The sequence below is a fragment of the Carettochelys insculpta genome, chromosome 8, assembly GCF_033958435.1.
Source record: "Carettochelys insculpta isolate YL-2023 chromosome 8, ASM3395843v1, whole genome shotgun sequence".
Taxonomy (NCBI): Eukaryota; Metazoa; Chordata; order Testudines; family Carettochelyidae; genus Carettochelys; species Carettochelys insculpta.
In genome coordinates this window covers 65,556,351-65,582,059 of record NC_134144.1, presented here as the reverse complement: position 1 = coordinate 65,582,059, position 25,709 = coordinate 65,556,351, and the positions used below count along the sequence as shown (strand labels likewise).

The 25,709-nt window shown below is 38.8% G+C and overlaps 1 protein-coding gene across 5 annotated transcripts in view; it reads left to right on the top strand.

The window, feature by feature from the left end:
- SEC22A (SEC22 homolog A, vesicle trafficking protein) overlaps positions 1-23,551 on the top strand; it is a 40,218-nt gene extending 16,667 nt beyond the window's left edge. For all 5 annotated transcript variants that reach the window (XM_075001022.1, XM_075001024.1, XM_075001026.1 and 2 more), the window contains exons 5-7: positions 9,455-9,573; positions 13,633-13,698; positions 22,786-23,551. In XM_075001022.1, the coding sequence (XP_074857123.1) occupies positions 9,455-9,573; positions 13,633-13,698; positions 22,786-22,986 (386 nt within the window). In that variant the 3' untranslated portion in view covers positions 22,987-23,551. The remainder of the gene's footprint in view (positions 1-9,454; positions 9,574-13,632; positions 13,699-22,785) is intronic.
- The last annotated feature ends 2,158 nt before the right edge of the window (positions 23,552-25,709 follow it).

Genomic DNA, 25,709 nt, shown 5'->3' with positions numbered 1-25,709 from the left:
CTTCCAGCCCCTGCTGCTATCCCCAGCTGAATTCCCAGACCCTTCTGGGCTCCCATTCACAGGCCTTTCTGCTGCCCAAGTCCTGGCTGCCAGGGCTCTCTGATCCAGACACATCTGTGGTCCTTTTGGAACTTGGATTTTGGTAGATCAGTGTGTCCTGGTTTTCAGAGATTCAATCAGTATCTGAGGGCATGATGGAAGTATTGTGTGTCTTTGGGTATGTCATGAGTACTGGACTTGATGTGAGGAGCACCACATGGGACAGGTCTTTGACATATGTATTTAAAAGTACAGGTTGAAACACTCTAGTCTGGCACCCTTTGGGACCTGACTGTTGCCAAATGAAACATTTTGCCAGACCACAGGTCATTATTGTCTAGTAGCACTTTCACTGCTTTCTGGGCTCTTAGAAGAAATGTAGGGGTAAATTTGCAAGAAAATAGCAGCACACAATACTGAGAGCCAGGACTGGTGGCTGTAAATAAAGTTTATGGGTACATGGGAAACTTCGACACACCCCTGGTAAGTGATTGTCTGGCTAATTAAAACCATTGCAGATTACGGATGTTGGTGGATGAAAGAGTTCCAGATTAGAGAGGTTCAACCTGTAGCTATCCTTTTTAAATTCAGTACTCTTTGAAATTGTTTGTGCTTAGTAAATTGTATCAGTAATAGCATATTAACATTTATTTTTGTCATGACAATTGTATTTTGTCTTTTTTATTTATTTAATGAAGAGAATAAACTTTAGAGGGTAACTTTTAAAGAACATATGATACCTAATACATTGGTGAGTTTGTACGTTGGAGTACTGTATAGTTCTATGATTCTAAATTTTGTATTGTGATATTAAAAACCATTCAATCAGTTAAACTGCAAATTTGCCTATTCCCCAGCAGACTAGAGAATGAAAAACAAAAACAAAAAAAAAAGACCCAAAACATTGTGCTAATATGTGGATTCTGCAGATGGAAGTGAAACAGAGCAGTCTAGTTCCAATGTTCTAGTTCAGTGAAGTGGAAAAAAACAGAATAGATGATGAAAAGTTAATGTATACATTTTTTCATTTTTAAAAATATCTTTAGTCCTGCTGATGCTTGGCCACATGGGCAGACATCTGTACCAAACAGTTCCTCTTGCAGAACTGAGGCCTGAATTAATTACTCAAATGTGAACTCTTATTAAAGTAATATAAAATTAAATGATCAGTTAAAATTTGTGTATTTTTACAAATATTAATGGTCACTTTATTATGCTAGTAATTATTTTTCAGAGATGTACTTAAACACTTCAGTTTCTTCTATTTCTACTCTAGTTTTTCTCTCTAAATGTGTTAAAGTTCTAGTGGAAAAAGGTATATTGCTAGGTGTTTGTTCAGCATTCATCACAGTGGGGTTCTGATCCTAAATGAGAATCATAGGAGCTATCACAGAGCAAATCACTTGTGGATATAAAGTTTATAACATATTGACACTGACCAAAACAAAAGAAAAAATCCTTACTACTGCAATGACAAAGGAGAATGTGCTATTGTGTAGTTGGGCACTACTTTGAAGTAGCCACCAGAGAGTCTACACACATTTTTCCCTTACTTTGAAGTTAGGGAGCCCAGTTTTGAAGTCCTTACTCTATTCCTGGGAATGGAGTGGTACCTTACTTTGAAGTATGACTTCAAAGTTCTTTTTGTAGTGTAGACACAGCCCACGTGTATTATATTTTTATTTTAATTCTATGGACTTAATTACTTTTGACTCTTTCTTAAGAGTTAATCTCTTGCTTCTTATTAAAAGCCTGATGTAAACCTGTATCTGTGGAAAAAGCTATGGTGTCACAAGCAAGTAAACTTAATAAAAATCCTCTGTGCATTTTATAGTTAAAATGAAAAATAACGAGCATCTATGGCACAGACAAAATTATTTGTAAATAGATTATTTTTGAAAAGTGTTTTCAAGGAATGATTAGATGCTAGAATAAAACATCCTCTGAGAACATATTAGCTTAAATTCAAATTCAGTAAGGCACCTTCTCTTGTGGTTTTTAGTTCTCCTTTTTTCCTGTATCACAAGAAAAGGAGTATTTTTAAAAAAATACCATATCAGAGTTGTATTGCTAATTTTTGCTTGACGTTGGCTGTGTCTACACTACAAAAATAACTTCAAAGTTGCTAACTTCGAAGTCAGCAACTTCAAAGCTGAGAGTCTACACACACCCTGCTTCGAAGTAGGGCACTACTCCATTCCCGGGAGTGGAGTAAGGACTTGGAAGTTGGGCTCCCTATTTCAAAGTAAGGGAAAAAATGTGTGTAGACTCTCTGCTGGCTACTTTGATGTAGTGCTAAACTTCGAAGTTAACTTTGAAGCTCGTTCCTAGCATAGACACATCCCTGTTGTTTTAGAAGGGTTGCTTCCTGCTGTCCCTCAATTTTCCTGTCATCTGCTTTTAGTTTAATAAGAACATAAGAATGGCCATACTGGGTCAGACCAAAGGTCCATCCAGCCCAGCATCCCATCTGCCGACGGTGGCCAATGCCAGGTGCCCCAGAGAAGGAGAACAGAAGACAATGATCAAGTGATTTATCTCCTGCCATCCATCTCCTGCCCTTGTTCTGATGGCTAGGGCACCATACTTTATCCCTGGCTAATAGCCATTTATGGACCTAACCTGCAAAAATTTATCAAGCTCTTTTTTAAACCCTAATAGAGTCCTGGCCTTCACAGCCTCCTCAGGCAAGGAGTTCCACAGGCTGACTGTGCGCTGTGTGAAGAAAAATTTCCTTTTATTAGTTTTGAACCTACTACCCATCAATTTAATTTGGTGTCCCCTAGTTCTTGTATTATGGGAAAAGGTAAATAATTTTTCTATATTCACTTTCTCCACACCATTCATGATTTTATATACCTCTATCATATCGCCCCTCAATCGCCTCTTTTCCAAACTGAAAAGTCCCAGTCTCTCTAGCCTCTCCCCATATGGGACCCGTTCCAAGCCCCTAATCATCTTAGTCGCCCTTTTCTGAACCTTTTCTAATGCCAATATATCTTTTTTGAGGTGAGGAGACCACATCTGCACTCAGTACTCAAGATGTGGGCATACCATAGTTTTATATAGGGGAAGTATGATATCTTTTGTCTTATTATCGATCCCTTTTTTAATAATTCCTAACATCCTATTTGCCTTACTAACTGCTGCTGCACACTGCGTGGATGTCTTCAGAGAACTATCCACTATAACTCCAAGATCCCTTTCCTGATCTGTCGTAGCTAAATTTGACCCCATCATGTAGTACGTGTAATTTGGGTTATTTTTTCCAACATGCATTACCTTACACTTACCCGCATTAAATTTCATTTGCCATTTTGCTGCCCAATCACTCAGTTTGCTGAGATCTTTTTGTAGTTCTTCACAATCCCTTTTGCTTTTGACTGTCCTGAACAACTTGGTGTCATCTGCAAACTTGGCCACCTCACTGCTTACCTCATTTTCTAGATCATTGATGAACAAGTTGAACAGGATCGGTCCCAGGACTGACCCCTGGGGAACACCACTAGTTACCCTCCTCCATTGTGAAAATTTACCATTTATTCCCACCCTTTGTTTTCTGTCTTTTAACCAATTCCCAATCCATGAAAGGATCTTTCCTCCTATCCCATGACCGCCTAATTTACATAAAAGCCTTTGGTGTGGGACCGTGTCAAAGGCTTTCTGGAAATCTAGGTATATTATGTCCACTGGGTGCCCCTTGTCCGCATGTTTATTAACCCCTTCAAAGAATTCTAATAGATTAGTTAGACACGACTTCCCTCTGCAGAAACCATGCTGACTTTTGCCCAACGATTCGTGCTCTTCTATGTGCCTTGCAATTTTATTCTTTACTAGTGTTTCTACTAATTTGCCTGGTACTGATGTTAAACTTATTGGTCTATAATTGCCAGGGTCTCCTCTAGAGCCTTTTTTAAATATTGGCGTTATATTGGCCGTCTTCCAGTCATTTAGTACCAAAGTGGATTTAAAGGATAGGTTACAAACCACTGTTAATAACTCTGCAATTTCACATTTGAGTTCTTTCAGAACCCTTGGGTGAATGCCATCTGGTCCTGGAGACTTGTTACTATTCAGCTTATCAATTAACTCCAAAACCTCCTCTAATGTCACTTCAATCTGAGTGAGTTCCTCAGATTTCTCACCTAAAAAGGCTGGCTCAGATTTAGGAACCTCTGTAACATCCTCAGCCGTGAAGACTGAAGCAAAGAAATCATTTAATCGCTCCGCAATGGCACTGTCTTCCTTGATCGCTCCTTTTATATCTTTATCGTCCAAGGGCCCCACTCCTTTTTTAGCGGGCATCCTGCTTCTAATGTATTTAAAAAACATTTTACTATCATTTTTTGAATTTTTGGCTAGCTGTTCCTCAAAATCTTTTTTGGCTTTTCTTACTACATTATGACACTTAATTTGGGAGTGTTTATGTTCCTTTCTATTTTCCTCACTAGGATTTGACTTCCACTTTTTAAAAGCTGCCCTTTTCTCTCTCACTGCCTTTTTAACATGGCTGTTTAGCCATGGTGGTTCTTTGTTAGGTCTCTTACTGTGTTTTTTTATTTGGGGTATACATTTAAGTTGGGCCTCTAGTATGGTGTCTTTAAACAGTTTCCATGCAGCTTCCAGGGATTTTAGTTTAATTACTCTACCTTTTAGTTTCTGTTTAACTAGCTTCCTCATTTTAGTGTAATTCCCCTTTTTGAAATTAAATGCCAGAGTGTTTGACCGCTGCGGTGTTCTTCCCAACACTGGAATATTAAAAGTTATTATATTGTGGTCACTATTTCCAAGCGGTCCAGTAACAGTTACCTCTTGGACCAGATCCTGTGTTCCAGTCAAGACTAGATCGAGAATTGACTCTCCCCTTGTGGGTTCCTGTACTAGCTGCTCCAAGAAGCAGTCATTTAAGGCATCAAGAAATTTAATCTCTGAATCCCGTCCTGAGGTGACATGCACCCAATCAATATGGGGATAATTGAAATCTCCTATTATTACTGTGTTTTTTATTTTGATAGCCTCTCTAATCTCCCTTAACATTTCAGCATCACTATCACTATTTGTTTTTCCTCTGTATTTTACATATTTTCTCTTCTCTGTTGTCCTGGAATCTACATAGCCTGCAGAGTCTCGCCCTCTTGAAGCCCTTACAATCAAGGAAGATCACACTTTCTCTCCCAAGATTTAAAAACGTAGCTGCCTTTTGCCCTAATAGAAAAGATCATTGGCTACTAATGTGTTTGGAGTATAATTATTCCTTTAATACAAATCTTCTACTTCAGATCATTTCTATAATTTTCCAGACCAGGTGCCTGCTCACGTACAAGCCTACAAGTACTCGCTTCAAAAAGTTCACTGACTGATAGCTATGTAACAGGCCAGACTTCCCTGTTTCTCTTCTGTTCCATGGACAGCTTTTCCAAAAGTGACCTTAATTTACTCAATGCCCCTTCTGTCTTTTACTTTCTCATTCAGATGTGAGGTTCTTCTTTTGAGTGCTTGTTCATGTCAGTTCCAGTCAGGTATGTGTGCATGCACACACATGACAGCAAGAAGATTTTTCCCCTAGCAGAAACTGTCGGGTCAGCCTGGGTGCCTTTTGGTGTGGCACCTTCATGGTGTTCATTATACGACCTTGCTGACCTGCCACCCCCTCATTTCCTTTTTACTGCAAATGACAACTACCTGGAATGTCCTTTGCTTTTGTCCCAACAAGTGCTTTGACAGTATCTGTGTATATAGTCCTTATAAGTGGTTAAATTAGTGTTAATTTAAATTTAAGTAATTAGTTCGTTTAGTTTTCTTTGGGAGAGGGAGAGTTTCCCCTTCATTTCTTTCCCAGCACCAGGGCAATGCTGTGACCTTCAGTGTCCGAAACCTGTGAGGTCTGTGTATGCCAGAAGTAAGCCTTATACTTCGTGTTTGAAGTGCTTATGTGAGAGCCAGCAAATAGGTCACTGCAGCATTTGTAAGGAGGTCCACCTCCAGACTGTGGAAGAAAGGAATCCTTCCTAAAGATTCTACTGGCGGAGGTTGTGTTCTATCCTCAGTCTGACCCCAGGTCAGCAGATCTCCTGTTGATCACCTCTGCTTGGGTGCAGAATGCCCTATCTCTGTTAGCACGGGAATCAGGGCTGAGGAAGGACTCCTCTAAGGACTTCTGGCACTGCCATGGCTCACATGCCTCACCAGTTGCAATTTCCTGCAAGAAGAGCCTGTAGAAGGGGCCATTCTCCCTCAGCCTATGCCAAAAGAACTGGCTGTTGTGAGACCTGCAGAGACCAGACCACCTCATCCCTATCACTTGTTTGGTCACCTCAACTCCTGCCCCAGTCAGGAGGCATGTGAATCCAGCCCCACCTTTCTTTCTGGCCCCAATTTGAGAGCTGCACCTCTCACCTACACAGGAAGCATTTGAGGCAGTACAGGACTTCACATATGTCATAGCACCGTTCTCCCCGCAGAGAAAAATGGTCACAAGCATCATTTGCTTCTAGGCCATCATCAAGGGGAAAACCAGCCCATTCCTTTCCCCTAAAGGCCACTCCACAGCTAAGGTGTAGGCAGCATCATTTCCCTAGCCCTCAACATGAACTGTTGTCACTGCAAGGTGCTCTACAATGGTCACCCTTCTCAAACACCTCCGAGTTGGAGATGGACTCCCTCTGATCCCACAGCTGCATGAGTAGAGGGTCAAGCTCAGGAAGGAACTTTTAATGTGTTTTGTGGTTAGGGTAGAAATAATTTGTCAAAGTTGAACATAGTCATTGTTGTCTCCTTAACAGAGTTTATAAACTCCACAGGCTGAAGGACCTAGTGGCTCTAATACTGCTTGTCTTTTACTTTCTCCTTTAGATGACCTACTAAATTCTGGTATTATGTATTTATTTGCGCTCTGGTGCTTAGCTTTTTGACAATAGAATGTGTAATCCCTTGAGCCTTGAGGAGCTTAATAGCTTTATCAGTGGTGTAGTTTTAGCATGCCTGAAAATTTTATTTAAGGAGAAACTATAGAAAAGCTCTTAACGCTCATGCACAAAATTACCAGTTTTGTTTTTCTGACAAAACTCTGACTTTTCAGGTAAGTTTTCCCTCATTTTTGTGTTTATCCAAATGTAAAATTCCTGATGGAAATTTATGGAGAAGGTGTGGGCGTATAAGCTTTCCCCTCTCTTCTCTCAAAACTTGACAAGAGCTGAACTAATTTTATCCTACAGATTTAAAATAATGCTACTTTGGAGAAGCATAAAATTTCAGCACAAATAATGTTTGAAAAGTTATAAGTAATGGAAGAAGTTAGAATAGAAATTGGCATTTAGCATTAACATTAATAATTGCCACTTCTAATGTGTTTTGTGGTTAGGGTAGAAATAATTTGTCAAAGTTGAGCATCAAGGTATGTTTTTGTTTTCTACATATGTTAAATCCTGCGCTACTTTGTTATAACAAAATAGAAATGTTGGGCTTAATAAAGTTAGGACACAGTGATACTCTAAGAATCTTATACGCCTATCAGGAGAAATAGGTTTAGTCTTTTTTGTGGTTTCTGTAATTTTCTGATCCGTTTGGGGAGTCTTTAGCTTCATCTCCGTTTAGTGCAGACAGCCAGGATTGATGCCCCTGCCTGTGGCAACGCTACAGTTCATTAACGGCATTGTTTGCATTTTTACACTTCACTGATTTTAACAAAATTACTTAAACATGTGACCCTTGTGTCCCTCTCTCCTCCCCCATGTTGCCTAAACTGTTAATGGATTTTGTGTTAGGTCTCTCTCCCTTCCCTGCCCCCTTTTGATTTCTGTTACAGTAAAACCCTGAGTTAGTTACACAAGGGTTGTGTTCCTCACAACCCCCTCATACCTCAAATTTCGCGTAAGTCAGGGAAAGGGGACCCCTCCCTCCTCCTCCTCCAAGCCCTTGGGAGCCTGGAGCCATCACTTTCCAGGGTCATGCAGCAGCAGCACCCGACCAATTTCTCTGCTCCCTGCTGCTTGCAGCAAACTGACCAGACACTACTGCACCTGGCTCCCAGAGGGTTGAGAGGCTTCCCTGCTTGGCTCTCTCTTTCTCCCCACTTTCCTCTGAGCCCCTGGGGGCTCCCCCCTCCCTCTGAGCCCCCAGGAGCCAGGTGCTACTGTGCCTAGCTCCTGGCTCCCCAGGGACTTGGAAGGGGAGAGAAGTGTGGGGTGTGTGCGGGGGGAAGGCCCCTCAGCCCTGGGGAGCCAGCTGCCAGGTGTAGCAGTGTCTGGTCAGTTTCCTGGCTCCCTGCTGCTTGCAGGAGCTGGGAAACAGCAGGCACTGTTACACCTGGCTCCCGGCTCCCTGGGGCTGAGGAGCTTCCCTGCCCTCCGTCCTACCCCCTCCTCTCACTCTAGCATCCCCGTAGCTTCACTTAACTGGGGGAAGCCAGAGGGAATCCACAGGGCGGCTCCTTTCAGCATGCCGCCACCAACTCCATGCTGAGGGAAGCCGGGGGAAAGCCATACCAGCCCAGGCTCCAGCCACCTGCTTACCCCAGCAGAGGGAAGCAGGCATCTGGAGCCCAGGATTTCAACATTCACAATAATATAATTAATGTGTATGTCGACCTCGTGTAAAGCAGGGGTTTACTGTATGTTACAGAATTGCACCATTATGGTAAGGACGACTCCCCATTGATGAAGGGGCAACCTGCCCATCCTAAGTGTGCAAATAGTAGTTCATCTACTATATATTTGCAGTCATTTGTGTAAGTGTTTCCTGATAAAGCACAAATGTTGGCAAAAAATATATATTTTCAAATCCCTTTCTGTATTTTGTTTTTTAATATAATCAGTAAGAGACTTCTAAATGATTGAAAAGTACAGTTGTGGTACAGATCCTAACTGTAGTTCCAGATTTGTTCTTATATCTTTGGTATTGTTTACAGCTAGTGTGCTTTGCTGTAGGGTAGGTAATAGGCTTAGCCTCACACCATTTCATTTAGCAAACAAGGTAAATCAGTCCTGATAGTTCTTACTAATGCATTAGTGATAAAGAAGAGTAGAGCCTGAAAGAAACTCGCAAGTATGTGACTTATTAGCTGGTTGCTAATTTTGGACAAATTTTACCAACAAGTGTATTATTGGGCATCAATTTATTGGCATGTTTTAGCAGTCTTTCCACTGTGCTGAATGAACTGGATATATCACGTTTAAATTTCTTCTTTAAGAAAGATATTAAGTAACATCAATTTTGCATTTTTAATTGAAGTATATTTTAACAAGTTTTAATTATTTTTAGAAGTTTAGGTGTACATATTTAAGTTTGCCAACTTTAGTTGTGTGCCAAATTTAGCTGATCAAGAAGTAGTCACTGAGAAGTAAGATTTGTATTTTTCTAAACTTCAGTTAAAATGCTTTGAATCATTTCATGCCATTTTTTTTATTGTGCTTTGCAGCACCTCATCAACGACTGGAAGCCATTACTCTGCCAGGAATTGTTTCATTTATACTGAGCCTGTTATGTGGGGCTTTGAATTTAATTAGAGGGTTTCATGCCATAGAAAGTCTTCTGCAGGTACTGTACCATGTTTGACTCTGTAGTGGTGAAGAACTAAAATCAAAGTGTTGTGTTTGTGCAAAATATCAATCAAAGTTAGCTTATAAAAGCTGTTTCCTATATGAGCTGTATACTTGTAATCTAATTCACTTGAATGTTCATGTTGATTTCGGACCAGATATGTGTATTATTACTTTTGGGGTACTTACACACACACAATTCATGTCCAGTGCAGAATTTTTTCTGTTTCCTCAGACAATACATTGAATCCGAGAAGTGCTCTAATTCTGCCTTTCATCCTCCAGAGGTCATTGTGGCACCAGAACAGCTGGCTGACCAGCAGTAGCCAACTGCATTCATTACAGCAGCCTGCCCAAGAAGCCAGGTTAGGTGGCAGAGTAGGGCACATGGGGCTGCTGGGCAGGGGTGTGTGTGTGTGTCTCAGAGATTAGAGTTCAGAATGGGTAATGGTGATGGGACAGACTAGGGTGTGAGCTCGGAAGTTAGTGGGGGTGACAGCATTGAGCCAGGAACTGAATGGGAGTAGGCTTCAGAGCCACATGGAGGTGGTGGCTGGGACTCCAGGGCCACATGGAGGTTGGGGCAGATGTGCCTGACTGAATGGGAGAGGCTTGGGGTCAGCCAAGGTCTCTCTTATGTTCCTTCACTCTCTCTCAGCTCCTCCCTTACCCCTGACTTCCCTGATCCTTTACAGTGCTGCTGAGGAGAGTGGGAAATATGTTTCTGCATTGGAATTTAAATGAATTACTCATAGTTCTGTATTATGCCTAGAAAGGAATCTATTTGTTTAAAAAACAAATCTTTTTTTTTTTTTATCTGTATTGTTATAGGCATAACTTGCTCACAGGTATTTTAAAATAAATTATCAGAACATTGCAACTGGAGTGAGTATATTGTGTCATTTTGATAAATTCTGCAGAATTTTCAATGATTTACTTCAGAATTCCCCCAAGAACAATATTATATATTCATTATTGAGTGTATACAGGATGAGATTTTTAAAGGCAGCTAACAGAGTTTGAAAAATGAATGGAAGCTGGGCAGTTATCTCCTTCAGATACTTTTGAAAATCCCACCAGTACAGGGCATAGGCTGCTGTTTTTTAAACCCAGGCCATGATGCTAAGCTTTGAAAAGCTGCTGTATGCATATCAGACATTCTTGGAAATGCTTGAGTAAAATGACATGCCTTCAAACTTTGGGCAGCCTAGCCCGTTGTCTGCAAAGAAACACAGGACATGGGTCTTTGAAGGATTTTTGTAACCTAGACCTTTGTTTTTATGACAATAAAATGAAAAACATTGCACTTAGGCTGTGTCTTTCCTCTTTTATTCCTCTTTTGAAAGAGGTATGCAAATGAAGGAAATTGAAAATGCAAATGAGGTACAAATTTGCATATCTGGCACCTTATATGCATATTCTTATTTTGAAAGAGCTTCTTTTGAAAGAAGAAAACCAGTGGAGACACTGCTCTTTTGAAACTAAACCCCGTCTTCTTAAGAATGCTTCTTCCCATTAAAAAAAAAGGGATGAATCATTCTTTCGAAGATGGGGTTTACTTTCGAAAGAGCAGTGTCTACACTGGTTTTCTTCTTTCGAAAGAAGCTCTTTTGAAATAATATGCAAATGAGGTGACAGGTATGCAAATTTGTACCTCATTTGCATTTTCACTTTCCCTCATTTGCATACCTCTTTCGAAAGAGGAATTCAAGTGTATACACAGCCTTGGCTATGAGAAGTTCTGTCACTTGACTGACTTCATTTAGAATGTATTTACTGTTGTGACCAAGCACCTTTTAATGAATAGGTAGTTTTCCTTTGCACATCATTACTCCTAACAGATACTGTGTACTGAATGGAGGATACTATCCTGGTAGAAGACCATATCTTCTGATGCTATCCATTCTCATAGCTCCATTGAAGTCAGTGGAGCTGTGAAAATAGTTGCTACCTATTTGCCCCAGTTAAAACATTAAACTTAGATACTTTCACTGTGGTTGTCTTAGGGGAAGTTGGCGATCTTGGCTTTCAAAAGGAGTAGGGAGAATCTTTTATTTTCATTAATACTTGTTCTATCATTAAAGTAAATTCAGAGATACAAGATTTCCTGTTCACTATCCATTCGTAATCACCGCATTGTCAGCCTTTAATCATCTTTTAAAGGCACTGGTTACATAAAATATGAAAGATGCTATGTGCGTTCTGATTGTGTGCTATATACGCACTTGTGTTAATTTAAACATTAACAGTTGAGGCCTAGGGCATTTCCTGAAGATTAATGAATGGCTAGGAGGAGTTGATGAAAATGTCCTGTGCCAAGGTCATTGTTGCTGTTACAAACTGAAAATGAGAATAAACCCAAAGTATATGTTTTTTCTTAATGTATTATATAGTTTCATGTGGCATATCTAGATAATTAATGCCCTTTACCTTCACAAATCATATTTCTTATATATTATGCACATATAAATATTTTCTGAATGCTTTATCACTATGCCATTAGGCTTATAAATATAAATTATAATACAGAGCTGCAAAGATAGTGGCTAGGATGTCCCCTCTTTAATTGTATATCTGTAGCACTTACTCTATTTCGAAGAGAACTCAGCTGCAGAAGGACATTCCAGTGTACGATTAACCTGCATAACCAATATGGTGGCAGCTAATTCAGTTTCTTTCCATATGTTGTTATGCTGGAAGATGAGGGATGATGATTTGCAGATGGAATATGCGCTTTACTGTTTTAATTTCTGGCATTTTGGATCCACCCAGAATAAATAAAAATCAATCGGAACTTAACATGGAACAAATCCACAAAGGTCAAGGCAGAAGTAATCCGAACACAATGTTAAATGGAAGTTTAACTTCAGGAAAAAAAATCTTTCATTACAAAGGTTCCTTTCTTTCCTTATTAATCAACAATAATTCATTTAGAGGTTCCAAAACTACTTTGTAAGGTGGTTTGAGTTCACTATGAGGTAGTTATGCTGTACTGAATTCTGGTGTGACTGTGAGGTGAAAGTTGTTATAATCCTTTGAAAGTTCTGCTCCAGGAGAAGAAAAAATTGCGTGCAGAAGTATAGACTATTTTTTTAATAGCTAAAGCTGCAGATGAGAGAACTTCAGGCAAAACATGTTCTCAAGAGAGATGGGCTGTAGGTCCAAAAGGACCAGGTTCCTTTAGAAATGGAATTCTCCTTGATGAAAACCAGATTGCACGAGTGCCCTTGTTCATATGGGAAAGTTTCCGATAGTGGCAGATGTTTGTTTGCAAAGCATGAAAATGTAGTCTAGAATAATCACTAACAGTGTCGATTTATTCAGCTCAGCTTTATGGAAAATATTAAAACAAGTTTGAATATACTAGAAGAAATAGGTCTGTTTAAAGAAGAACAACTTAAAACGAAAATACCTGTAATTTGAAGTTTATTTTTCTATTGTTCTGCTAAAAGGAAATTCAATTTACTGTACATATAACTATTTATAAATAATCTTTGTGTAATTTAATAGTCGTGCTTTTGTTTGTTCACTCTTCCATTAATGTTTGCCTGCACTGTTTTCTACCTTAGATTTTAGCACACTCTAGTGGACAGTTTATATTTTCCATTTCACAGAGTTTCCATTTTGTGAAGTTATGTTAAGGTGGTTGTTGTGAAAGTTGTTAAATCTTCCAGTTCCCAACATTTAGACTGGAATTTTCAAACTAGTGTAGGAAAATGGTGTGCCCAAAATGCAGATGAGCCTCCTTTAGGCTTCTGTGAGAATCTCAGTATTAGGCGTCTGTTTGTGCTGAATAGAAATAGGAAACAAGAATAATTTTTGGATATTTTGGAGCCTCCTGGTTTCATTCTGTGGATCTAATCTACTTAGAGAGCAATACGTGAGGCCTTCTAATTTCTGCAGTTTAATTTTGGTACAGGAGGTAATTCTAAATTTGTATGTTGGATTATTTTTAATTAGCAGTAGAAGTTGTTTGTGAAGACCATGTATGTCCTCTTGTTTACTTTTGTTGAAATACATTGTTGTAAAACAATGGATTTTTATTCTCTTTTCACAGAATGAAGGTGAAGATTTCAGTTATGTCATTGCATTTTTCCTTGGAACAGCAGCCTGTTTATATCAGGTAAATTCTTTCAGCTGCATATTGCAAGAGTCTTCATAAGCGTTATTTAAGCTTGTGCAAAAGTTATCTTTTTTTTTTTTTTTTTTTTTTTAAATTGTGTGTGTTTGAATGGATTAACTTTAACAATAACTTCTGCTCTTATTTCGATGGTCATGAGAGATCAAAACATAGACTCTTGCCTACAGCCTTCATTCTGGGCAGCTGTTTCTGGGATTCTCTTGTCCTGGTTAGCCTATCAACAGATAGGGATGAGTGTCTTTTTGCTGAGACTGATGTTAGGATTGCTGTTGGCTCAACATCACAGAATAATAAAAGTTAAAAGATAAAACTGACATTTTAGTCCCTTTTCCCATATCTTCCTGGGAAAACCCAGGTTTTGTTTCTACATTGTTATTCCCAGTTTAGCTTGTAAATGTCACAAGGAATAGGGAATCCTTCACTTAGCCAAAATTACTACGATACAGTGTAATACACCTCATCATCTGGAAGTTTTCCCTTGTATGCAGTTTTCCTTTTCCTCACCTCAGTGTCTTCTAAATATTTCTAGTTATGAAGTCTTTCTGTCCCACTAATAATTCTTCTACTTTGGCATTTGTGCTTTTAATATATTGTTAAACTTCTTCAGCAAGCCCCTGATCTCTCCTAGTTATATAGTTAGCTCTGTCTTTCTATGTACATCAGTTGTCATAGTCCCTTCATATTCTTATGGCTATTTGCTGAATTCTTAACAATTTTTACGTATCTTTTTTATTTTGATCTTTGTTTTTTGATTTGTACATTTAAATGCATATTTCAGTATGGTCACTTTTTAATCCCTCCCTCCTTTATAACATAATGGCCGTGTCTGCACTAGCCAAAAGCTTCGAAATGACCATGCAAATGGCCATTTCGTAGTTTACTAATGAAGCGCTGAAATACATATTCAGCTCCTCATTAGCATGTGGGCAACCGTGGCACTTAGAAATTGATGCGGCTCGCCGCTGCGCGGCTCGTCCAGATGGGGCTCCTCTTCGAAAGGACCCCGGCTACTTCGAAGTCTCCTTATTCCTATCTGCTCATATTTCGAAGTGCCGCGGCCGCCTGCATGCTAATGAGGTGCTGAATATGTATTTCAGAGCTTCATTAGTAAACTTCGAAATGGTCATTTTCTTAGCCATTTCGAAGTTTTTGGCTAGTGTAGACATAGCCAATGTGTGTTTAGTCAGACATCTCACCACCTCTTCAGCTGCTATATCATGTTGCATACTTGTACATTATTGCTGTCAACTCCAAAGCCTTCTGTGGGTCTTCTTCAGCAGTCCATTGTCTTACATTTTTCCAGTTTACATCTTTTACATCTTCTGATGATATTTCTAGCCCTGCTAGCTCCAGATGCATTATTGTTTGTTCTCAATGACTGTTTCTTCCCAGATTAGCAAACAATCTGAAGTTCATATGTCCACCTCTCTCAAAAATTTAGTAAAATTTTAAAGATCACAGCTAATACCCCACAGAAGAAGTCCTCAAATAGATACATTATCATATATCTTTACATTTTTGTAGTCCTCTAGATGCTTTCAACTTCATATGTTAATGCTTGTTTTACTATGTAAACAAATCTTTACCCAAATATGTAATCTCACTTGATTCTGAAGGATTTTTTCCCCATATTATGTGACTCCCCAGTCTGTACAACATTTTCTGTCTTTCATGTATTGCTGATTATTAATTTACAAGAAAATGGTTACAGTCAAGTTCTACAGGCCAAAAATTGGATCTAAGTGGAATAGGAATTTAGTGGTAAATGTTAAACTAATCATGAGGTACTTACAGTACTCCGTCGATATTTGTCTTCCACAGCATTTCAGCAATATCTATTATGTCAAACTTGTCTTCTATTGCTTGGTATTTTAATTTTCTAGTTTCTTGCATTGATACAGTATGTTGACATTTATAGTTTCTATTTTTGGCCATGTTCCTATTATTCTTGGTTTGGCACCACTTTAATTGTCGCAGAACTTACCTTTCTTATCTCAATATGTCCCTTGTCTAGTTCAGCTCTCTCTACTTTCTGTCTTTTCTTTTACAGGACACAATTAACCTTTGTATTAGTGACATCTTTAGCAGATATCTTTGTATAATTTCCGCGCTCTTCCGCACCTGTTGATTTTTCACCAGTGCCTATCTTAAGTAATCTTCACAGAAACCTTGTTATTTTTCTGCGCCAAATGTCTGGTTCCATTTTGGATAAGGTGGAGTTGATCTCTTCCAAATAGGCTGCTCTTTCCAAACATAAATTTCTCAGTACCTCATGAATTTTCTTTACATAATCTTCCTGTCTATACTTTGTGAGAGTGGACTCCCAGCCCCATGTCCAGCATACCCGCTGACTCTCTTCATGATTAATAGTAACAGAGAGGCAGCCGTGTTAGTCTGTACTCCAGCAAAACAGCAGATATGTAGTACTTTAAAGACTAACAAAATGATTTCTTCAGTGATGAGCTTTCATGGGACAGACGCACTTCATCAGATCAATCTCATTTCCAATACAGACTGACATAAGTACAGAGGACCAAAAAAAATTGCAATTAAAAACTGACAAACCAAATGGGACTGAAAGAGGGGGATGAGAAGTGGGGGATGTTAAGTGTCCTGCCCAAGATAATTATGAGCATCAAAGGAAGGGAAGCAGTCCTTGTAATGCGTGAGGTAATTGATGTCTCTTTTCATACCAGGTGTTGATGTGTCAAATTTGAATATGAATTCCAGTTCACAAATTCTCGCTGTAATCTGTTTTTAAATTCTCTGTGCTCTAGGACACAAATTCTCAGGTCTTTAACAGAATGGCCCACTCCATGGAAGTGTTCACTGACTGGCTTATGTATATTGAGTTTCTTGATGTCTACTCTGTGTTCATTTATTCTTTAGCAAAGGTTTCACTCAGTCTGTCCAATATACATAGTGGCAGGGCATTGGTGGCACATAGTGACATATATAATGTTGCTGAAAGTGCAAGAGAATGTGTCTTTGATCTTGTAACTAACATGGTTAGGTCCAGTGATGGTATCCCCAGAATAAATATATGGACAAAGTTGGCAGTGGGATTTGTTGCAAAGAAAAGTTCCAGGATTAGTCTTATTAGTATTACAGCGGTGTAGGCTGTGATTGCTTGTGAGAATTCATATTCAAATTTGACACATTAACACATGATGTGAACAGACATCAATTACCTGACACATTACAAGGACTGCTTCCCTTCCTTTGGTGCTCATAATTATCTCAGGTAGGACACTTAACAACCGCCTACTTCAGTCCTATTTGGTTTGTCAGTTTTTAATTACAATTTTTTTTTTTGGTCCTCTGTACTGGTAAATGTCAGTCTGTATTGGAAGTGAGACTGATCTGATGAAGTGGGTCTGTCCCACAAAAGCTCCTCACTGAAGAAATCATTTTGTTAGTCTTTAAAGTGCTACATTTCTATTGTTTTGTTTTCTTCATGATGGATCGGGAAACACAAAGTGACCCCAAAAACTCTAGGTGTGTTGTAATTTAACTTCCAGGACTTCTCTCTTATATCCTTCTGTGTCATTATTACCAATATGCAGTTAGTCCTCTTTGCTCCTCAAATCAAGTGTCACCAGCATGGCATGTTTTAAGATTGTCCTGGCTTAGGAGTTATTTCTAAAGGTACGTCTAGACTATGCAGATGTTTGGCCCAACCAGGGTCAGTCTTCCAGAGTTCAATTTTGTGCACCTGGTAGATATGCGTGAACTCTAGCAACCTATGGTTGGCAGTTGACTCCTGTACTCTTTGATATCATGAGGAGTAAGGCAGACAGGTAAATTGATTGCAGATAAGTCAATTATAGCTACATAATTGCTGTAGCTAAAACTGCAAATATGCAGGCAACTTACCTGCCTAGTGTAGACTAAGCCTCAGTCAATAGCTTGCATGACAACACATCGCACTGGTTTTCAGCCACAGGTCTGGCCTAATGTTTTACATTTTGTGTAGTTAATGGCGTAGGAGAAAAATGCTCTTTGTTCACTTTCAAGAAAATGGATACAGTGGAGTTGTACAGAGCAAAAATTGGGCCCAAAAAGAAAATATTTTTTTTGTCCCACTGTTAAAGTAATTACTGCGCTTCCAGGAAGATTCTCTTTATGAACAAAGAATATATGCAGTATACTTCTGTGCCCAACCTCTGCATTTGAAATGCAGCTGCTCACATTAGATCTAGAGTTCCAGTTATGTAATCCGAAGTACCAAGAGTCCGAGCAGTGTCCAACAATGCAAAGCCCAATTCTTCAGAGACCTGTAAGAGATACTGGCAACATATTGGCATTTGACTAGCAAATCAAGACTCAAAATTATACAGGATGTGCCAAACTTAAAAACAACATGCAGTTGCTATGAGTAATCATTTATATGAATCTTCATATATGATCTGTCAACTGGGTGTTTTTAGGCAGATGAAGATAAAAATGAAGGCCTTACACTAGCTCTCTAATCAGCTGTTTCAACATTAGCATGAAGGGTCCCTCCCTGGCAATGCTTACCACATGTTCTCTAAAATATCCCACTTCCGAAGCAGGTATGACCAGCATTTCTGCTAATTCTTTAAATGCAGATCCAATAATGTGAAACTCCCATACATTGTGTGGTCAAAAGGTATCCCTGAACTACAGTTGCTGTTTTGAATTTTGTTCTATTTTACCATATTAATTCTGTTTTTGAGACACACTTGTGCATTGTATATGTTTATCCTCAAATATGCATTTCCAAGTCAAAACTTCTATTATTCATTTTCTTGAATCCCATTTTGCTCTTGAATCCAAGATTTGGCTCTGATATTTTTTCAGCTCCAGCCAGACTGTCCAGTGTTGATGAAACAGTAGCACTGTTATACGGAGAGAATAGTAATGTATGGGATAGGGAATTAATAATACAGCTAAGAAAAACAAAAGTCTTCTAACCAAGAAAATTAAGTCTTGTGTCTGAAATGTTCTCTGGTTTGCTTTGCCTTATTTTGGCTTGTTCCGCTATCTTGTAGACTCCTTTTGAAGTCTGTTTTTCCCCTCAAATACAAGTTTCAAGAACTGACCTCAAGTCAATTCTTAACAGGTATAAAAGCTTTCCTCCTTTGAAGTAACATAGGGAATCCTTCTACACAAGAGTATATTCTTTAACTGCCATACAGAACATTTCCCTTAAAACAAACCCACACAAGAGTTTCATTATGTTGCTTGTTGGAGTGACATGTTAAAATCCCATTGCCTTGGCCTTTTGACTGTTGTTTTGTAAGTAGCAAATTTCTCCCCACCTCAAAGTTTAGAAAGAAATTTCTGAAAAATTCAGCTCATCACATACAGTAAAACAGTGACATTTGAGTAAAAGTCTTCAAGTTTATGAAGTCTTGATCAAAAAGCATACATATTAGTTACATATGTCATCCCAAATTTAAACCCTGTGTTTTCATTCTTCATTTGAGAGAAGCACATCCTGATGGCTTTAACTCTGTTCTTTGAAGTTGTCGTGCTCAGCTCTTCAGATTTTATCACATGGTGAGACGATTTCATGAAATGAGCTAGATTTGAGTAGCTGATTTTTCTGGTTAATCATGTTTGCATGTTAATTGTCCATTAAATATAAGTTTTAGAAGCCTCCTCAGAAATGGCCTTTAGGTGCTCAATCAAAGATATTCTACATGTTCAGAGGAGTATAACCCAGACTGGGTTATAAAAGATGCTGTTCTCTTGATGTTGGTTTTACTTAGGAATATTTTTTGTTCTGTTTAATAGGAAAAGTGATATGTCTTACTAAAGAAGTCAAGACTCTATGGCAATGGTCACTAAGTATATAAAATATAGCACAAGTTAGTGAAATATCTAACAGAATAAAAAAATAACCCAGTAAATTGCATTATGTAGAAGCAATCACACAATTCCTCTGACTGTCCTTGGAGAAACTTAAAAAATAAACACTACCATTATCTGTCACTATCAAAATACTAATGACAAAAAAGGAAGAGAATCGTGCTACATTATTGCCATGGTGAATTGTGTAGTAATCCCTAAGGTAGGGAAAATGGAATTGGAGAAAAGAAATAGAAAAGTGTTTGAAACCTACTGCGTTTTGGAGAATAGTACCAAATAGTACCTATGGAAATGCACCTTTTTAAGGAAGAACTAAACTCAAGGCAAAATTAGCCAAAATTTAGGTATTATACAAATAGGCTTTTTACAAAACGTCCTCTTGCATGTGTTTGCAACCAAATCTTTCCTAGTACAGGGGAACCAAAAATGAAAATGAGTAGAAATAAAAATATGCAGTGTAGTTGTAGGTGTGTTGGCCGACAGATATTAGAGACACAAGGTGGGTGAGGTAATGTCTTTTATTGACTCACTTCTGTTGGTGAAAGGCAAAACCAGAAGAGGGGCTTCAGGAAAGATTTCTTTCAGGTTGAGGTCGCCATCGAGTATGGGTTGTAGTTGTCTGATGCTATCCCATGTGTATTCCAGTGTTGCAGAATGGTGACAGCTATGGGTGTGCAGGTGGAGGCGGTTTATTTCTGTTCTTCAAACAGTTCCCCAACCTGCCCAAGCTCATCATCAAAAGCAAGCTCCTCACATTCCAGGACACACACTCAAAGCACCACTAGGCCCTGCAACACCAGTATTTGCAAAATCTGAAGACGTACCTCCATTACTACAATAATGAGCACCCCTTACAATACACTTTTGAATATCCATGGTTTCTACGCATGCTTATCACAACATGTGGTGTACCTTATCCAGTGCCCTAAATGCCCCAGTAGCTGTATTGGTGAAAACAGCCATCACTATACTCTCAGATAAACTCACATAGGAAGATGCTGTAAGACAAAATCACCATATCCCCTGTAGGTGAACGCTTTCCACAAAGTGGTCAGTGTTTCTGATCTATCAGTCCTCATCTTCAAAGAAAACCTGCACAACACTTTCAAGAGACAAGTCTGGGTGCTTAATGTCTTAACTTTGCTAGACACTAATGCCACAGTCTTAATAAAGACATTGGATTTATGGCTTGTTACAACCATGTGTAACCCACTAATCTCCTTTTTGTCATATGACTACAGGGGGCCACTTCATCGTGAATGGTAGTTTAGTATAGGCAGCACATATTCTAAGCCATCTGTTCAACCTTGTATTTAATTGTGGCACTATGCGAAACTTTTCCAGACCGGAGAGCTCTATGGCTCGAAAGCTCGTCTTTCGCTAATAGAAGCTGGTCCTACACACGATATTACCTTACCCACCTTGTTATTTCTAGAAATGAAAGTGCATCTCACAAGTCTCTTATTATTGTATGACAAATTCAAAAAGTAAACAAGTAGCATAAAGTTAAAAAGCAAAACAAAAAAACTTCCATGTTAAAGAAATGTTAATCTCAGTGGCCTGAGTCCTGATAATTGAAACCAGGGCTTAATATTGATCTAGAACAGGGTCAACAATCTTTCCAAGGTGGAGTGCCGAAATTTGCACTCTGTGTATAGTCAGAGGGACAATGATACTTTTTAAAGTCACTTATAGTCCTACATACAACAGCTCCGTTAATAAATTAAGATGCAGAGCTTTGCCATTTAGGTGGTGGTTGGTAGCATTAGTTGGTCTTTCATTAATACACAGATGGCATAGCTTTGCGCAAGCTCCCAGCTGCATGGAGGAGGAGGGGCAGGGCTGAGCTCCCGCCGAATGTGCTGATGAAAATCGGCTTGTGTGCCACACTTGGTACCCAGGCCGGAGGGGAGGTTGCTGACTCTTGATCTAGAAACCTCAATTAAATTAATTTGGTGGTGTGATCACAATAAATTTTTATAATAATTTGTGTCTTACATAGTTTCTTGTTTTTTTTAAATAAACCACAGCTGTCCCTGTGTCTCTTGTGCTATTCCTTTTGCAGGATCCCTTTGCAATTTCTGCTTTTGTTTGCTTGCTTTTCACCCCTGAAAAGTCCTCCCCATGCCCCCTCCAACATGACTCCCTGGTTTGAAGTGTCTTTTCTTTATTTTAGCACACAGCTGTGTGCTATCTGTGTTCTGTGGTGTTTGATGTGCCCTGTCGTCCTCTGCCTGGTCGCTTTAAATAGCAGTCATGCAGAAGATTCAAGGGATCATCAAGGATCAGAGGGCAGCTTGCATCCGAGATGAGAACAAAATCTTGTTGTGGGAAGAAGGGGACAAAGGAAGAACAAAAAGAGGAGTAGATGTGGGAGTTAAAGTCAGGAAGTGGAGCAGTGAGTTGTGGAAGTGACAGGAGAAAGGCATTTGTGAAAATAATTTTAGCAGACATGAGATTCCCATATGTTGTGGAATAAAGGATTTGGACTCGGCAGAATGTTTTGTCATGAAAAGAAAATTAGGATGAATTAAGTTTGTCCCCTTAATACTCTTCTCTGTGACATGGTCTCCTACTCTTTTCCCTCCTCCTACCGACTTACATTTCTGAAGCCAGCATGCAAGCATGCATTTGAATCCCCACAATAATTCTACAACCTTTTTAAGACTGGGACATATACAAAAGGAAGTTGTTTGTGCTGGATGAAAGTGTTTACGGCTCCCTGATTTTCCTGCTCCCATCCTATCACTGGTTAAGTAGCCTGAGATCTTTAACTTGTGTCAGCTGGGAATAGCTGGAGTGTCCCCCATCCTAGGCTAATAACTGCAAGGAACGAGACCAAGGGACTAGTAAACAAACTTTACACCTATGTTGACTTCCCAGTGCTGTGGCATTCCACCCAGCAGGGATGTTTCTTCTGTTTCTTGTGCATTGCCTGAGTGGTGTAGATAAACCAAAATGTTTGTTTCCATTGCCACTTTCGTTATTGATAAATACAATGAAGAAATCTTCTCTAAAGAGAGAGAAAATGGATGCATAATCTAACTTCTGATGCTGAGCATTGTTTACTCTGAATGCCCATTTAAGTTAATGTCACATTTACATAATCAATTCAGATAACAACACAGTTCTACATGGTTAATTTCTGCATCTCCTTGATGATTCAATGTGATTTATTAGCAGAAGTCACTTTCAGTGCTATAATCAGACTTTGTGTTTTCTTCCTTGCAGTGTTATTTATTTTTACATTGCACAGGCTGGCGGAATGTCAAATCTTTCCTCACTTTTGGTTTAATCTGCCTATGTAACATGTATCTGTATGAACTGCGCAACCTCTGGCAGCTCTTCTTTCACGTGACAGTGGGAGCATTTTCAGCATTACAAATACGACTAAGACAACCACAAGGGAAATCCCCTGATTACAATGTCTGACCCAAGGTCTGGGGTCTCCCAAGGCAGTCTTGATCCACCTGTTTCCTGCTCAGGAATGAAAAGCTGTTGTCCAAATCTCCAAAAGAAGAAGTGTTTTTTTTTCTTTTTGTTTTGTTTTTGGGTTTTTTTCCCCCGCTTTTAGGATCAACACAAGATGCCAGTGGACGTTTGTAATCTGAGAATTTGCTTATCTGCATTGAAGATTGAAGGCACATATAGAAGACAAGTTTAGTGGAAGAAAATGGTTTCTCTCAATGGAGGGAATTCTCTTGAGAACAGATAAGCGTGGAGAACTTGACTCACAGCGGGAAAAAGCCTCCTTCAAAACAATGATAATGGAAAAGATGTATATAGGGCAAGTTCTGCATATCAAGTGAGCTCTCCAATTTCAAATCAGTTTTGCCTTTGTGAGGCAGTGGTATAGGCTGAATACCGAGATGCTATTGCATATTAGCAGACTATATTTGAAATGAGTGAGCTACTAAAATGTGAGAATATTGAGCACATTAAATTTAATGGGATGTGTGTTGTGTGCTTTCTTAATTAAAGCCTAGCCTGGAAACCATCTGTTTATAAGGATTAGCTCCTTGGTCCCAGTGGCCTTCTATCTAGTGCTGAGTTAACTATAAATGTTGGTAAATTTTGTTTCTCGGTATAATTTGCTTCTAATGATCTTTTGAAAGGTACCTTTATGGGCAAGCTTTTATTTAAGTAAATAATCTAAAATTCTGTCTCCTGTCCTATGATTCTTGCTCTCCTATATTTGAACACTAGAGTTTGAAAAGATTTTGACAGCTGGGTAAACAGATTGATTTGCAACATGTTTGAGAAACTTCTAGTCTATATCTACATTTTATAAAATGGATTAATACTTGGAACCTAACTTTACTCACAAGTTTACTGATTGTGAGCTAATTTTCAACAATCATAAACTAAGTTAAGTCAATTAAAAAAAAATCCATTGTGAAACCAGGGATTTTGTTGGTTCAGGAAGCTTTACATTTTACAGGTTCAAATTGTCTAATCCGTAACACTCTTGTTCAGCAACATCTGTAATCTGGCATATTTTTAGATGGCCAGATGACCACTTATCATGGGTGTGACCAATAAATTTTGTTTACAGTCACCAGTTCCAGCTCACAGTGTTCTGGGCTGTTATTTAGCTGTAATTTACCCCAAATGTCTTCTAAGAGCTCAGTAAGCAATGGAAGTGTTGATAATGCTGCTAGACAATATTGACTTCCCATGGTCTGGCAAATACTCTTGTTTGGCACCGTTGCAGTCCTGAGGGTGCTGGATGGGAGAGGTTCAACCTGTACTGGATTGAAGTAGCACCTCACTAATTTGCATCAGTGGCTGGGACATCTGTGTAGATTCCCGGCATTTGTGACTTAATTAGTAGATGAACAATCAAGGATATTACATTGCATTACATTTATTTTGACAATCCTACTTTGTCTTAATTATTTCCGATGCTTTTTAGTGTAGTAGTAAATACATCTTAATATAATTTGCTCAAGCAGTGAGTTGTAATATGGGGCATAACTAAAGCATTTGGAAAAGGTTTAATAGGAGGAAGGCTTCCACATTGCTTTGTGAACATTACTGGGTTTGGGGATTAGTAAGATTCTGCTTTACTCTGAAACATTGATCATCAAATTTCTATACTCATGTATACTCATCTATATGTTACTATGAAACATTATTCATCAACCCAAATCTCTTCTTCAGTACTTTGTTGGCAATCAAGTTGATAGTTGTTTCCAGTCTAGGTACTTCTTCTCTGCTATACTTTTTTAAAGGATGTGGCCTTACTCGAGTGGATACAGGCATCCAAGGCCAAGATAATTTATAGAGGAGGGAGCCATTGCTAAATGAACAGCAGTGGTATGTATTGTGTAAGGCAATTTTTTTTATTGTGTCAATTTCTAAGACTTATGTAATGAAGAGGCTGAAAAATATCTTGGTACATGTGTTATCTAAGATGACTGTTGCAGAAGATGTGCTTGGCCTTTGAACTTTCCTCCCCTACCCTTCCTGCATTCATCAAGCAAACAGAATGGAGGTGCATGTGTCTAGTTTTGTATGTTCCCTTTGACACTATTTGTTGTTAATTTTTGAGCAGTAGGTGAAAGATAGGAGGGAGGAGTATTTGAAATTTAAACACAGTGTAAGAGGTGTTTCTGCAGGAAACAAGGATTTTAAATAAGAGTAGTTAAACCCATAAACACCTCAAACTACCCAGCCCAATACATTTTTGCATTTGTAACAGAAAGCCGTGCAAGTCTATATACTATCAAAACAAAAAAGCAGTCAAATAGCACTTTAAAGGCTAACAAAATAATTTATTAATTTATAAATTATTTTGTTAGCCTTTAAAGTGCTATTTGACTGCTTTTTTGTTTTGATTTTTGCATTAGATTGTAGTGCAGGCTTTTGAAATCAGGAAAGCACAAAAATGAATGTCACTATTTTAACTTGGGATTTGAAATATGGGCATTGGGTGTTATATTGTGTACGAACTAAACTTTCATCTTTTCAACATGCTTCTTCTGAGCCAAAGTTCTGGATTTTTTTTTTTTAAGGTTTTGTTTTGGTTTTTCAATCAGCAGAAAACACTCAGGAAATTTAATTTGTTATGCTGATATATTTAAGATCCAGTCCAACTTCCAGAGCAGTCACTAGAAAAACCTCACACTGATCTGAATGAGTGCAGTTCCCCA